This window comes from Alexandromys fortis, unplaced genomic scaffold (assembly GCF_014885135.2).
Source record: "Alexandromys fortis isolate MF-2015 unplaced genomic scaffold, M_Fortis_MF-2015_v1.1 scaffold_31, whole genome shotgun sequence".
NCBI classification, from domain to species: domain Eukaryota; kingdom Metazoa; phylum Chordata; class Mammalia; order Rodentia; family Cricetidae; genus Alexandromys; species Alexandromys fortis.
The window spans coordinates 9,860,645-9,875,158 of NW_026067974.1; the positions used below are offsets into that span (position 1 = coordinate 9,860,645).

General features: G+C 51.4%; 1 protein-coding gene across 1 annotated transcript in view; it reads right to left on the reverse strand.

The window, feature by feature from the left end:
• Positions 1-772: 772 nt before the first annotated feature.
• The window catches only part of Plxdc1 (plexin domain containing 1), a 54,513-nt gene continuing 40,771 nt past the window's right edge, over positions 773-14,514 (reverse strand). The window contains exons 9-14 of the mRNA XM_050156977.1: positions 14,410-14,491; positions 10,826-10,886; positions 8,913-9,045; positions 6,138-6,173; positions 3,989-4,149; positions 773-1,993 (exon numbers count right to left, since the gene is read on the reverse strand). Of these exons, the coding sequence (XP_050012934.1) occupies positions 1,874-1,993; positions 3,989-4,149; positions 6,138-6,173; positions 8,913-9,045; positions 10,826-10,886; positions 14,410-14,491 (593 nt within the window). The 3' untranslated portion in view covers positions 773-1,873. The remainder of the gene's footprint in view (positions 1,994-3,988; positions 4,150-6,137; positions 6,174-8,912; positions 9,046-10,825; positions 10,887-14,409; positions 14,492-14,514) is intronic.

A 14,514-nucleotide genomic window follows, 5' to 3' on the forward strand; every position in this document is an offset into this window, starting at 1 on the left:
GGCTCACTATGCATGGTGCCCCCTCTGGACTGGTGGTTCTGGGTGGCATAATAAAATAGGCTGGCTGGGCGGTGGCACATGCCCTTAATCCCAGCACTTGGGAGGCAGAGGCAGGCGAATCTCTGTGAGTCTGAGGCCAGACGGGTCTACAGAGCGAGCTCCAGGACAGGCAGGACTATTGCACAGAGAAACCCTGTGGAGATGGGGCAGAGAGCAAGCCACAGGGATTAAGCCATTAAGTAGCACTCCCCATGATTTCTATACCAGTTCCTGACTCCAGGCTTCTGCCCTGATTGCCTTTCATAAGGGTCTGTGAGCCTTTCCAAGTTACATTTGGTGATGGTGTTTAATCGCAGCAAATAGAAAGCAAAGTACAGCACCATCTCAGACCCAGTGGCCCTTGGTGTTTTGCTGGTTGGTCACTGGCAAAGACAGTGCAGGGCTGGGTGCCCAGGTCACACGTTTGGCTGTCTCCTCATGGATGCAAGGCGCTCCACCCTGCTTCACGGTCCCTTTTTCAAGCCCCTCCCACAGCCCCTGTCCCCACAGCCTTTTCTCCTTTGGTTTATGAAGCAGAGCGGGCACCAACATATTTCTGGTTCTGTTTGTCACCGTGTCCTCTCATGGGTCAATTGTGGAGTGGCTGGACTTTTCTGGACCGGATGTATCCAGGTATCTGCAGACAACCTTCCCTCCTCCCACTGACCCACCTGGAGCTCAGACTTCTTTTCGGGTGCTTCCTTACATGCACAGGAACTGTGACAGAGTGGAGGAGGCTGTGACATATTTATTGGCTGATGGTAGTTATTTGGAGGGAGGGTGAGCGCTGGATTTTCATCGTCCTTTGGAAGCAGATGTGCCCATCAGAGGGACAGAAGTACCTTAAAACCAGGCTAAGTAGGGAGGCACGAACTCCATGCCCCCAAAGCTCTTTGCAGAGCTGGAGAGCTGGAGGCTGATTTCCAGGTCAAGGTCCCTCCCTCCCACGCCAGGTTTTTCTATTCCTCACCTTCATGGCAACTGTGCTTTGACAGGCTCCACTGGAGCTCCCTGCTGAGGCAGGGGTGTCTGTTTGTTTTTTAATGGCTACAAACCCTCCCTACCCAGGTCAGTCAAGGAGAAATATGAGCCAGGTGAGTTGCTTCTCCCTTTGAAGGAAACTACTGGCATTGACAACAGGCCAGACCAGCAAATAAAGCGGGCACCAGGCACATGGGGGAGTAAGCACCCTACTCATTACTGGCAGCCATGCAAGACCGGCTTGCAAGGTGAAGGCTGAGGAACAGGGCGGGGTGCAGCCCGGGCTGCAGGCTGCATGTTCTGATGTCGGCCCTGGGTCTCTGCAGAAAGGATGAAGCAAAGGACCAAGGCCAGAAAACAAGAGTTCCCCAAGGTTTTTTTTTTTTTCTCGCCTCTCATTTGGTTTGTCTCAAGGGATAAGATAAGAGCTCTTAGATGGAGGGCACCCCTTCTTCAGGCTTCCAGAGCCACAGGGTTTGGAGTCAAGGGCACTGACTCCATAGCTGGGAAGACCACCCTTGAGTCTACTGACCCTAGAATACAGTAGCCCCAACAGGGGCTTCAGTGGCTAGGCTGTCTCCAGTGAGGAGGGGCTCTGCTAATAGCTGCAGCGCAGATCATCGAGAGACCCCAAAAAGGAGGCTTCTCCCACCAGAACAGGGAACTCTGAGGTTAGTGTTCCTTTGCGTTGCTGTACCCCTTTTTTTCTGGGGTGTGAGGACCAAACTATAGTTTGGGCACCATAAGTCATCGTCTTCCTGGCCCATGGCCAGCTCAGAGGAGGCCAGGAAAAATCCCTTCTCTTTGCTGTGACTTGCTTTCACGCCATCCCCAGGTCTCTGGCCTGACGTGCTCAGCACTGCTCCGCCTCCATGAAGCCCTCCTTCTCGTGGCCCGAGGGCTCCACCTCTGTGTAGGTGGAGTGGCTGGGGTGGTTGCGGAACTTCATGGCTGGCCAGTGGTAAGGTCTCCGCTGTGGAGACACAGAAGCAAAGTCAGCGAATAACACCTCTTCATCGGACTCACCTCCCCTGAGGGCAAGGTTTCCTCTTTCTTTTCTCTCTCTCTCTCTCTCTCTCTCTCTCTCTCTCTCTCTCTCTCTCTCTCTCTCTTTTTTTTTTTATTTATTTATTATGTATACAGTATTCTGTCTGTTTGTATGCCTGCTGACCAGACCCCATTATATGTGGTTGCTGGGAATTGAACTCAGGACCTTTGGAAGAACAGGCAGTGCTCTTAACCGCTGAGCCATCTCTCCAGCCCTCTTTCTTTCTTTCTCTCTTTCTTTCTTTCTTTCTTTCTTTCTTTCTTTCTTTCTTTCTTTCTTCCTTCCTTCCTTCCTTCCTTCCTTCCTTCCTTCCTTCCTTCCTTCCTTCCTTCCTTTCTCTCTCTCTCTCTCTCTCTCTCTTTCTTTCTTTCTTTCTTTCTTTCGTTTTCAAGATCTCTGTAGTTTTTGGTACCTGTCCTGGAACTAGTTCTTGTAGACCAGGCTGGCCTTGAACTCACAGAGATCCACCCGCCTCTGTCTCCTGAGTGCTGAATTAAAGGCGTGCACCACCACTGCCTGGCAAGGTTTCCTCTTACAAGGGTTTTGAAGGAATGGGGGCTCAGGAATAGGGGCTCACTGTGGAGAGACACCTAGTAGTTGGGGCCACTCTCTCAGCAAGATTCCTCTCAAGTAAACCCACAGCTACTAGAAACCCAATATAGTCCTGGTCCAGAACTCTCTATGTACACCAGGCTGACCTTGAACTTTCAGCCATCCTCCTGCTTATACCTCCCAAGTGTTGAGATTATAAGCGCGCAACACCTAGCCTGGCATTTTGAGAAGTAGGTTTGGAAGGAACACATTTTATCCATCATTGTGTGGTTTGCAAAACTGAGCTAGAAGCTTCAACAGCAGACTGGAGACACGAGACTGTAGGAAGGGATGAAGCAGGCTGCAGATGTCCAAATGATCTAGGAGACTCTGAAAATGCCAAGAGGGCCTGATAGATAGCACGGGTCCCGCATCAGAGTCCATGGGAAACCGAAATGCATATGCCCTACCTTGACCCCACCCTTCCAAGTCCTTGTGGCCTAGGAACCACTGGTCCTTGGTGATACCCAGGTAGGCTATAAATTCAGAACTGGAAAGACGCTGTTTCATTTTAAAAAGCTGAGGGAACCTCCTGGGCCTCTGGGGAATGAGGTCAGTGGGCTTGTGACCCAGGTAGACCCTGGTGTATCAGATGTACCCCTCTGGAACCTTCTCAAATGGTCCTTCTTAATCAGGGTTCTGGGGACGTTCACTCTGGTATACGACATAAGTAGTGCTGTTGGGTTCGCTGAGGGGCACCATCTGCTTGTGACCCCCTAGAGAACAGGGCCAGGGTCACATTCATCTTCACGTCCTCAGACATCATTGTCGGGGGTGTGCATGGGTCTCTGGGAATGTCTTCACTAGTTGGGTGGGAGCCAGATGTCACTTCCTATGATCTACTTCTGTCCCCTCTGGGTTCTGGACCATCAAACCTGCAGCATCCCCAGCTAGAGCTGCCCGAGAGCACAGCCCTCATGAGCATTTTGGCTTGTCGGCTATCACCTATGAAGCCCTCAGAAGCAGAGAAATATGTTAGCTCCTTCATGACTCTGAATACGTTCAAAACCTCAAATTTGGGTACGAGAAGCCGCAGGTCATTAGGGGACAGCCCCCGGCCACTAATAGGACACCTATGACATTTCTGACCGACCTTCTCTAGGGGCTTTCCTAACCTCACAAATGGAAAAGCAGGGAGACCACGCTCTGGGGAGGGAGAGCACTGATGCTGGGTCCCAGGATGATGGGATGAAGTGGAGGAAAGTTCCTCAGGAAGGTGAGGGACGGCATGGGATGGGACGGGACGGGACAGGATGGGGTTCCGAATGGTGAGGGAAATACTGACGTGGAAGCTCGCCCTAAGCGGACGCGGGCAAATTCCACACTAACCTCGATGAAGAAGAGTGCAGCGTTGGAGTTAGGGTGGCCGCTGATGTAAATCCCAGCCAGGATGATGGCCGCTACCAGGAGCACAGCCAGCACGATGCCCACAATGGTGCCCAGGTGCACAGGAGGGCCCTTGGCCTTCGGGGACAAGTTGTCTTGAAGTCCTGTGGAGATGACAAAGAGAAGCTGGGCCTCAGAGCCTTGGGTTCTGACAGGGTCCCCCGAACACCCACACTTTCAAACCCACAGAGAGGTACGGTGAGAGTTGGTGGGATGTACATACCAACACGAACGTCCTGACATCTTTGATGCGTTTTTGTTTAGAATCGTTTAGAAGCTTCTCTTAAGTTATAAAGAGGCCACATCAGCAAGCACTTATGAGGAACTCGCAAAGGGCATGTGATAGTTAGGAGAGATTGGGAACTAACGAGATGGCTCGGTGGGTAAAGGTGCTTGCCGCTGAGCCTTGTAACTTGAGTTTGATCCCTGGGAACCCCATGGTAGAAAGGAGAGAGCTGACTCCTGAGAACTGTTCCCTGGTCTCCAGAGGGAGGGTAGCAGGTGTTCACAGACTACGCAGACGAAATAAATGTAATTTAAAAAAACTGGGATCTTAGCTCTGAGTGTGGTCTCAAAGACCCGTAATCTCAGAAGTTAGGAGAAGACAAGAGGGTGAAGAATTCAAGATCGCAGTGAGTCTGAACTCAGCCTGAGTTTGGTGGCGCACGCCTTTAATCCCAGCACTCGGGAGGCAGAGGCAGGCGGATCTGGATCTCTGTGAGTTCGAGACCAGCCTGGTCTACAGAGCTAGTTCCAGGACAGGCTCCAAAGCTGCAGAGAAACCCTGTCTCGAAAAACAAAAACAAAAAAAAAAAAAAAAAAAGAACTATGGGGTCCACTGTGAAGAGGGGGTCCTATTTTGCCTGAAGTCAGTGGGATGAGCCAGACCCTCCACAGGAACCTACAAACCACTGTTAGAGAACATCCCAGGCATTTGAAATATATCCAAAGGGTCATCCAAATTCACCCTTTCTTTTATGTCTAAGGTAACAGAAACATAGAGATGTCACGCCATTTGCCCAAGGACACACAGACAGTGTCGGCTGTGGGAAGGTGGGTTCCCTAACATTACCTGAGGTGGGTATTTCTGGCTCCCCTACCTAGTGTGGAGGAATGAGCTAAAAAGACAGAGGTGAATGTCAGCAATGGAAACGCCCAATCCTCCTCCCGTGGCTCTCGGGTGGGAAGGGGAACTGGAGTGTGAGGCCTTCGACACGACGTTGACTGCATCAGGATTCTTGCTCACCCCATTGGTCTCTGCTGGGCACTGTGTACACAGAAGAAACCTAGGACAGAGACCATCCGGGCCACTCTAGTGATGCTGTGAAGTGGAAGCGTTGAGGGGACACACCCAGGCTAGCCTCTGCTGACTTGGTGGTTGGCCATCGGCCTCTAGCCTGCTGGGATACTCTGATCTGGGTTGTGGTGGATGAGCACGTAGCACAAGCTGGAAGAACCTGGCCCGGTTCCTTCCGCCTCACACACACCAAGCTTCTCAAACTTATGGAGGGGGACAATGGTGTCATCTCCACTGGGAGGTATGCCAGACTGCGCCGTAAAAAAGGAGGCTCTCCCGCTGGACTCCCAAGGACACCCCCAGCCTGGAGCTAGAAAGGCATTCCCACGTCCATCCGTGTTGGGCCACAGCAAGAGGGGGGGATTTCTATGACCAGAGAACATTCTCTCTGAGGCTGGTGGTAGCCCCCCTCTGGGACCTCTACAGACAGGCATGGACAACAAACACCTGCATGCTCTTTGCCTGGGAGGGAACCTGGATGTTGAGGAAACTGCTTGCCCCATATAGCTGAGGTCCACAGGGGAGCAGGCCCCCCTGTCACAAGTCCCCCCTGTCCCCTGCCAAATGGCACCGGATCAGCCACTTCCTCAAATTCTTTTCAGGGCAACAGACACAGGAGGCTCCTGGCTGAGACAAGAGGGGTCTAGAGTAGACGTGTTCCATTGACCAGGGGTCTATGGTGGCAGACCTGCCAACCTCCTGTTCAGCCAGAGGCCTGAGACTCTCGTGGTTTGCTCTTCTCCCTCCCCCACCGCTGTGACTCCTCAGGGTGGACCCCCAGCCATTCGTACTCACCGTCTCCTCCTGCGTAGGGATTCAGCTTGGTGTCATCTTCAAAGAGGACAGAAGGAGCAAGATTAGTGGATCATTCAGACTTTGTCACCCCGGCTCTAGATGGAACTTTCAGAAGGTGTCCTTTCCAAACTTTCCGTTTAGACAGGGGAGATGTCCTGCCCAAAACTATATAGCAATGTAAGGGATGATTGGACAACCCAGCTTTTCCTATCTGTGTTGTTCATTCAACAAAAATGAGTGTTTACTATGGGCTGGGCATGCTGCGGATAGGGTTAGGGAGACCACAGATAATGGATGGACATGGTCCCCACCCACATGGGGTAGGAAGCAGAGGGGCAATACCTTGGCATAGCTCAGTCACTGAGCACATACCAAGCATGAGACATGTGGGAAGTTCTGGATTTAGGCTCTAACATGTGCACATGCACACACACACACACACACACACACACACACAAACAAACAAAAAACTCCCAAAACTATAAATAAATAAACTTCACATGATGAAGCTATCTCTGCAGGCCTCACCCAGATCATGGGAATCAACAGTTTCCCAGAGGGAGGAAGTGAGTCGTAAGCTGGGAAGCAGGGAAGACAGGACAGCCCCCAGTCAAAGAATTTGCCAGCTGTGTATACAGGTGGGTGGAGAGATGAAAGGGGCCAGGCAGCTGGCTGGGATGCTGTATGGAAATCTTGCCTGGCCTTCTAAGGGGCAGCCGGATGCTGTGGAAGGCTTACAGTAGTCCCCCAGTTTGTTGGCAGACTCCTGGGACTGCAGGAATTTCAGCTCCCTCTCTATTGCTCAAGGTGTACACCAGCGGCTTTCTCAGTCTGTTCCGCGGTCAACCTTCTTCCTGGGGTTTTGCCACACGAGGCAAAGGGAGCCAGGAGTTCCATGTCTGAGAGTCCCATAGCACTGCAGGCTGTGGCTCTAACCACTTCAACTTGAAACCGTCTTAACGGCACCACCATTTATAGCTTTTCATCCATCTTCCTGCTGGACCTCCACCGTCCAGGCTGCTGGAGACTCTTAGTGGGTACTGTGTTTGTGCACTGGCGTTTGAGGCCCTAGTAGTCTCTTAAATGTCACAGCTGCACACTGCAGAGGAAGCTGCTGAAAGTAGCTGGAGAGATGGCTCAAGGCCCTTCAGAGCCCTGGTCCTTCCCAGGCTGAGCTGCTGAGCCATTGTCGCTTCTGCCTCCATGTCCATCATCCCCGAGCCTCCCCCAACTGCCCCCTCCACTGCATCACCACAGAAAACCCTGCAGAGCTGACCTGGGGGTCCCATCCTCTGCCGAAAACTTTGGTATTTGGTACATTGTCGAGTTTTTAGATTAATTTTGATCTTTATAAACACCGCATTGAACTATTTATCTCAAATATTACTTTTGGGCGTTTAGGAGCCTCCTTTAAACCCTCACCCAAGCCTAATACCCTGCTGGCCTCTCACTAGTCCAGGTACTGCCGCTTCTCAGGGGACAGTTTGTGTGTTCTCTGTGCCTCACTGTCCTTGACACCCACTTGTCTGCAGCACTGGGATCCCCAACTGCTACCACATCTACTCTGTCTGCTCTCCCGGGGTTCTGAAGCATCAAAATGTAGATAACGGAAGAAAACCATATGAAAAACATATGCTGGGGCCCGGCGAGACGGCTCAGCAGTAAAGAGTGCTTGCTGTCTTTCCAGAGGACCTGAGTGCCAGGGTTCCTCACCTGGAGAAGAGAGTTCACATCGAAGGAGGTATTGCTGGCCATACATCCTGCCCCACCCCTTCCCTGACTGCAGGCTTGTGCAGTGGAACCACTCCCATCCTCAGGGAAGGTGTCAGGAGAGACTTCAGGTTCGGCCATGTGGGCCCTGACTCCTCTCTTCAGAGCTCCCACCATGCTGTTGTCTGTCTGTCCACGGCATCAATAGCTCTTCCAATAAACTCCATACCCCCAGCCATCATCTCGGCATCTCTTCGAGACCTTTCACTAACAGCCCAGCCCACACCTATCCTGGTGGACACGAGTGTCCCAGTCTGTCCTACAGAGCCACTGACAGTGGAAGGAAGCCATCTTGCCAGGCTCGTGAAATATGAGGTGGCTCTCCAGTCAGAGGAAGGAGGATGCAGCAGCTATTAAGCTGATAAAGCACATATACCACAGTTGTTCTTAGGCACACGATCAAGATGCAGTTGGCCGCCTGATGGATGGCCAAGATTATCCAGTGATTGGAACCATAATCCCAGTTAAACTCTTTCTTGTATAAGTTGCCTTGGTCACAGCATTTGGTCACAGCAATAGAAAAGTAACTAATATACCCTGTCTCAGTAAAATAAGTAAAAGAGGAGGGCTAGGCATGTAGTGTAGTGATGGAGTGTTTGCTTGGCATCGTGCAAGGCCCTGGGCTTGATCTCAATACCAGAAGAAGGGGAAAAAATGAAGGTTATAGAAAAATAAAATCAGACAATCGTCTCTCACCACCGACTACATGGACAGAAATGTTGTTCTATAGTATAAGTAGCCTCGCGGATTCTGCAAGGTTACTATTAAGATGGGGTGCTCTAATACCCATTTCCCCTCTCTGGGGGGATCTCTATCTCCCCACGGTCAGTCTTCCCAGCGGTCAGAGCTTCTCCTCTACTGGCTCCCAGTTCTCACCAGCAAGACAGCTACGCTGTCTGAGCCTCAGTGCGCCGTCAGCGAAAGACCCTGTCCTGTGACACAGTCCCTGTCAGGAACAGGCAGGCTCTTCCAGGGTTTCTCTGTGCCCCAGGACTTGTGTCTTACCTTCCGTGGTGAGGCTGTCGATGAAGAGGGAGGAAGAGGTGGTGCGGTCACCATCGAAGGGGCCAAAGGAGCTATCGGGGGAGGCTGAGTAGTGGCCTTCATCCTCAAAGTCCTCGCATGTCCTGCCCTCTGCCTGCAAGAGACCCAGTGCTGCTTCTGGACACAGCCAGTCCTGAATGCATCCAAACCTGATACTTACACTCAGCTACTTGGGAGGTGGAGCAGGGGGTGGGCTGGGAGCGGGAGTGGGGGTGGGGGGACTGAGTCCAGGAGTTCAAGGCCAGTCTGGTCATCAGAGGGAGACCCTGACTCAGAAAATAACTAGGATGGGATCTTCCACTTTATGTGACTTATCTCACAGGTAATTTATCTGCCAGCGCCTCAAACCACTCCCTGAGGGGGCTGAGATGCCAATCTTTTTCTCTGTGTCACAGTCCTGGCTGTCCTGGAACTCACTCTGTAGACCAGGCTGGCCTCAAACTCACGTAGACACCTTCCTTTGCCTCCCAAGTGCTGGGATTAAAGGTGTGTTCCACCACCACTTGGCAAGAGGTCAATCTTAAATAAATAGATAAAATCTTAACAGTCCCTGGCTGGGTGCCAACACGCAGAGGCAGAGGCAAGGGGATCTCTGTGAGTTTGGGGGCATCCTGGTCTAAATAGTGAGTTCCAGCACAGCCAGGACTACATAGACTTTGTCTCAAAACAAAATAAATAAACAAATGATAATATCTTAATAGTCACTAACAGCCAATGTCAGATGTGGCTGGCTTCTCCACCTCCTTTATCAATTTAGTGTATGTTATCTATTTAGAGTATGTGACCACCACAGCAAGTCAGAGAACAAACCGCAGGAGTCCTCTCTTGCCGTCTATCATGTGGGTTCTAGGAATTGAACTCAGGTCCTGAGGCTTGGCAGCAGGCACCTTTCCTCACTAACCCATTTTGCTGCCCCAATTATTTTTTTCCTAAGTCAGAGAAAGATGAGAACAAGGCAGGGAAGCCTGAGGCCTCATGTTTAAACATTGAGCCTAGTACCTTGTCATGGTGAAGATCGGGCCAACTCTTTAAACTTCTCTGTGCCTCAGTTTCCCCTCTCGTCAGTGAGGGCCTTGGTCCCCAGGTTTTTGGGTCATGTTAAGTAGGAGCAAGCACAGAGCAGTGAAGTGTGCCTGGCTTACAGGAAGACAGAGAGAGCAGGAAGCTGCGCAAGTTCGAGGCTAGCCCAGAACACAAAGGGAGGCCTATCTGAGAGGGCGCGGGAGAGGAGTGGTGCCCGGATGACATCACCTGTTCGTGCCCACGTGAGGTTTTTCTAGAGTCTAGAGCAGTGTGTCTCAACCCATGGGTCGCGTCCCCTTAACAAACCTCTATCTCCAAAAATATTTAGAGTTCATTAACAGTAGTAAAATTACAGCTATGAAGAGCAACGAAATAATTTGATGGCTGGGGTCACCACAGCACGAGGGACTGTATTAAAGGGTCACAGCATGAGGAAGGTTGAGAACCACTGGTCTAGAAGGAACCCGGAACCTGGATGGGAATCCAAGTAGGAGGTTCCTGGAACAAGCCCCTCACTCCCAGAATGACCGCCTCCCTCAAAATCAGAAGCGATAGAGCGACAGTGGCCCCAGAAGAGTCGGTTGTGGCCAAGACGAGTCACAACACCCCATCCTCTGCAGTAAAAGCTGCCTGCCTGCTCAGGGCCACATCACTAGCTCGACTCGAGGGCTTGAGAGCCCTGGAAAACCCTCCAAAGTGGCTCAGAGCAGAAGAGAAACCCTGTCTGGGGTGAAGGGGAGGATGAAGCCATCACAAACCAAAGCCAGCTTGAGGAGCGTTATCAGGGGCAGAGTCCTCGGGCAACGTCCCTTCTCCCAGCGGGACTAGAGCGGATCACTCACGGGTCTCACCTCCTGGGCACAGCCGTAGGCCAACCACTCCTGGCGGTAGCGGTCAAAGCCACTGGAGCATCTATAGGGGAAGCAAATATGGAGATGTGAGGGGATCGGAAGGGAATCCCTCCCCTCTTGTTTACCCCCTTTACTTATTAACAGTCCTGCAAGGGTAGCAGGGGGAGGGGTTCAGCTCCAGGCTGGCTGGTTAGGCTCCAGAAGGTCACTGCACAGGTGCCCTGGGCAGGAGATGATTATGAAATTTGCATGTCTTCTACTTCTTTTCATTATGAGATTTTTATATGAGATTTTCATTATGATATTATATTTTTCATTATGAGATTTTCATGTCCTCTACTTCTTCCTTCTGCCCCAGCTCCCCAGATCAAGGCTTTCTCTGCCCAGCAGTGTCTGTGTGTGCAGGACCCTGGATGCTCTCAGGGTCCTTTTGATTCTGTACTGAGAATCTGGGATGCTCATGCCTGTGCTTTCCGTTGGAGAAAGCCTTGTCCAGTCAGGTCTCTCCATCACTACTGAGGCAGCAGAGGCTGGGGGAGGGTGGCATCAGATCATGTAATGTAGCCAACTCCCTCTGTGTAATCACAAGACAGTAATAAGAACGGTGTCAGAGACTGACATGGGTCTCTGGAGAGGACAGGAGACACCAAGGATTTTCCAAGGGAGAGGGTGGAGCACACGCATGAACCCGAGCTCGTTCTTCGCAGCATCCTGCTTGAATTTCCATTCTTCGTTATTGCTGCCAGAAGAAGCCACTAAGCCTAACACGACCCAAGCATATCACCATGGAAGAATAACATCCTAAACCACGAGCGCAGAGAAAGAATTCTCAGCGATTAATCCAGTCTCAGCAGTTGCCATTTGCCCACACCCTAGTGAGATCAAGGCGATGTTTCCAGAGGGCCATCCAGTGAGGCCTCCAGAGGCTAAGCTGGCCCAGCCACCATCCTCTCCCTTTTTAGGGGATGGAGAACAAAGAGCAGTCTGGAGGCCAGAACTCAGGCTTCTTTGATGATGCTGCAGATTCTTTTAAGACTAAGTTGAGCCCGGTTAAAGGTGGCAGTGGCGCACACCTTTAACCCCAGCTCTCAGGAGGCAGAGGCAGGAAGACCTCTGAGTTCAAGGCCAGTCTGGTCTACAGAGTGAGTTGCAGGACAGTCAGGGCTACACAGAGAAACCTAGTCTCAGAAAACAAACCAAAACCAAAACCAAAATACAAGACTGAATCTTCATGCTGGTTGTGGTAGTGTATGGCAAAGAAGCAGCTCAAGGCCAGCCTGGTCTACATAGCAAGTTCCAGATAAGAGGACCCAGGTTCTGTCCCCAGTCTGTGCCTCCAGTTCCAGGGGATCCCATGCCCTCTTCTGGCCTCCAAGGGCTCCAGGAATGAACATGGTACACAGACGTACGTTCAGGGAAAACACCCATATTCACAAACAAAACGAAACAAAACAAAACAACAAAAATCAAAAACTACCCCAACCCTGAGTCTCCCATTTAGATTTAACGGCACAGGTTAAGTCTCAGGCTAGCCAATGCTGCCTCGGAGAAGAATGTGAGAATGGGCCGTTTACTGAGCGTGTCTTGAATATCTGGTACAGTCTGCCACTCCACCAGGCTCATCTCAAGGAACCCTCACAATGACATGGTAAGGTGAGAATTATGACCATCATCTCCTGGGCAATTCCAGGGCTAAGGCCACCACAGACTCCACTGTGCGTCAAGGGGACAAGTGGGGATCAGGGTAGGATAAAAGGAAACTACCCGCCGTGGTCCATGAAACTGTTTTTTTCAGAGCATGGGGGCAGGGAGGCCCTGAGTGGCTAAAGAGGGTAGAGTGAGTGGGAGAGAGGGGAGAAGCCCACTGGTGTCCCCAGTGCACTGGCCCTGCCCTCTGGCTTTTCAGGGAACTGGGATCAGCTCTCATTTGGAGCTGAGGCTCCAGAGAGCTGGCTGCTGGAAGTTTTTGCTGGAGGGAGTCCAGTGCCGTGGGTGTCTGGCTGGGATGGGTGGTTTCAGCTCCCTTGTACCCTCTGCTGAGGCATCCCTGTTTTGTCACAGAGGTAGAGCCCACCACCAAAGCCCCTACATTTCCTAACCTGGCCAGCATCTTCACATTCGGGGGCTCCAGCTCCTATTCCACCATCTCATCACTAGGTTTGGGTGTGGCCACTCACTGGGGGTGGTGAAGGGAGGGTTTGCTTTGTCTGACCCATTTTCCTATGGCTCAGCACGAGCTGGATACTGAGTCATGCCTGGCAGCAGCCCCCAGATCCCAGGGATCAAGTATCACCCCAAGGCTCAGAAAATGCTGCTTGGCTTTGAAAATGCATGAGATGAACTAAAAAATAAGGCTCCTGGGATCTTGTTCCCTGGGGATCACTACACAACTGAAGGTGACCTTGAACTCCTGCTGGTCCTGCCCCATCCTCTCAAGTTCTGGGATTATAAGCAAGTGCCACCATGCCCAGATAGCTTTTTTTTTAAAGATGTATTTTATTTTTATTTTACGTATATGGATTTTTGCCTGTGTGTCTGTCTGTGTACCACACGTGTGCAGAGCCTGCAGAAGTTGGAAGAGGGTACCAGATCCCTGGAATTAGAATTGCAGACAGTTGTAAGCTATTGAATACTGAGACTTGAACCCTGGGTCAATCTCTCCAGCCCTGGGCTGGCTTTTTAAGTTTTGGTTTGGTTTTGTTTCGAAGCAGGGCCTTAATATGTAGCCTTGGATATCCTGGAACTCACTATGTAGATCAGGACGGCTTTAAATATCATAGAAGAACTGAGGTTGGATTACAAGCCTAATCGGTGAGGGGATGATTCCAGAACAACGACTGGAAGGTGCGTTGGGTTTAAGAACTGCATCTCATCCAGAATGTCCTGAGCTTCTGATACCTGCAGCATCCATGCTCCTGGTTTTCAGGAAATCTGTGGCAGCCCAAGAGGACAGTGGCGGGGGTGGGTGGTAGGGGGCATGGAGCTCACCCAGCAGTGACGAGCTTTACGTCATGGCCTGTCACATGCTTATAAATGAGGCTAGAATGCAGGCCTGGGCCTGGCGGTGATTGTACACACCTTCCCAGCACTCGGGAGGCAGAGACAAGTGTACCTCTGTGAGTTTGAGGCCAGCCTGGTCTACAGAGTGAATTTCAAGACAGCCAGAGCTACAAAGAGAAACCTTGTCTCAAAAACAAAAACAAACAAACAATAACCACAGCAAAAATTTAGACCTGGGGTCTCCCTGGAAATCTTGACACAATGGGTCAGTGATTCTGGAGTGACCACAGCTCTGAAGCTTTGGCCCAGAATGAGCTGGCTTTCCTGGGAGATCTCTGGAGTCTCCAGATGATCTTCCTGAAGCTTGGCCACCCCAGGCCTTACTGTGCCACACAGCCACCTGGAGCAGGTGCAAGCCTTGAGAGAAACTTACTTGTGACATTCTTGTCCTAAAGACCCAGAGCAGCACTGGTCAGAGACCCTAATGCCAGCAGATAGTGGGCAGTGTGGCCTGAGGCTGTCAGTGGGCCCTGGCCACCCCTCACAACCCCACCCTCACCTCCGTGTGTAACCTGGACACAAACCTCTGTAAGACGTGGCACCAGCTGCAGTTGAAGGTCAGGTTTGAGGACATGCAGGTGTCACAGCTCCGATGTTGGAGGCAGGCTGCAAGAGAGGACACTGCCGCT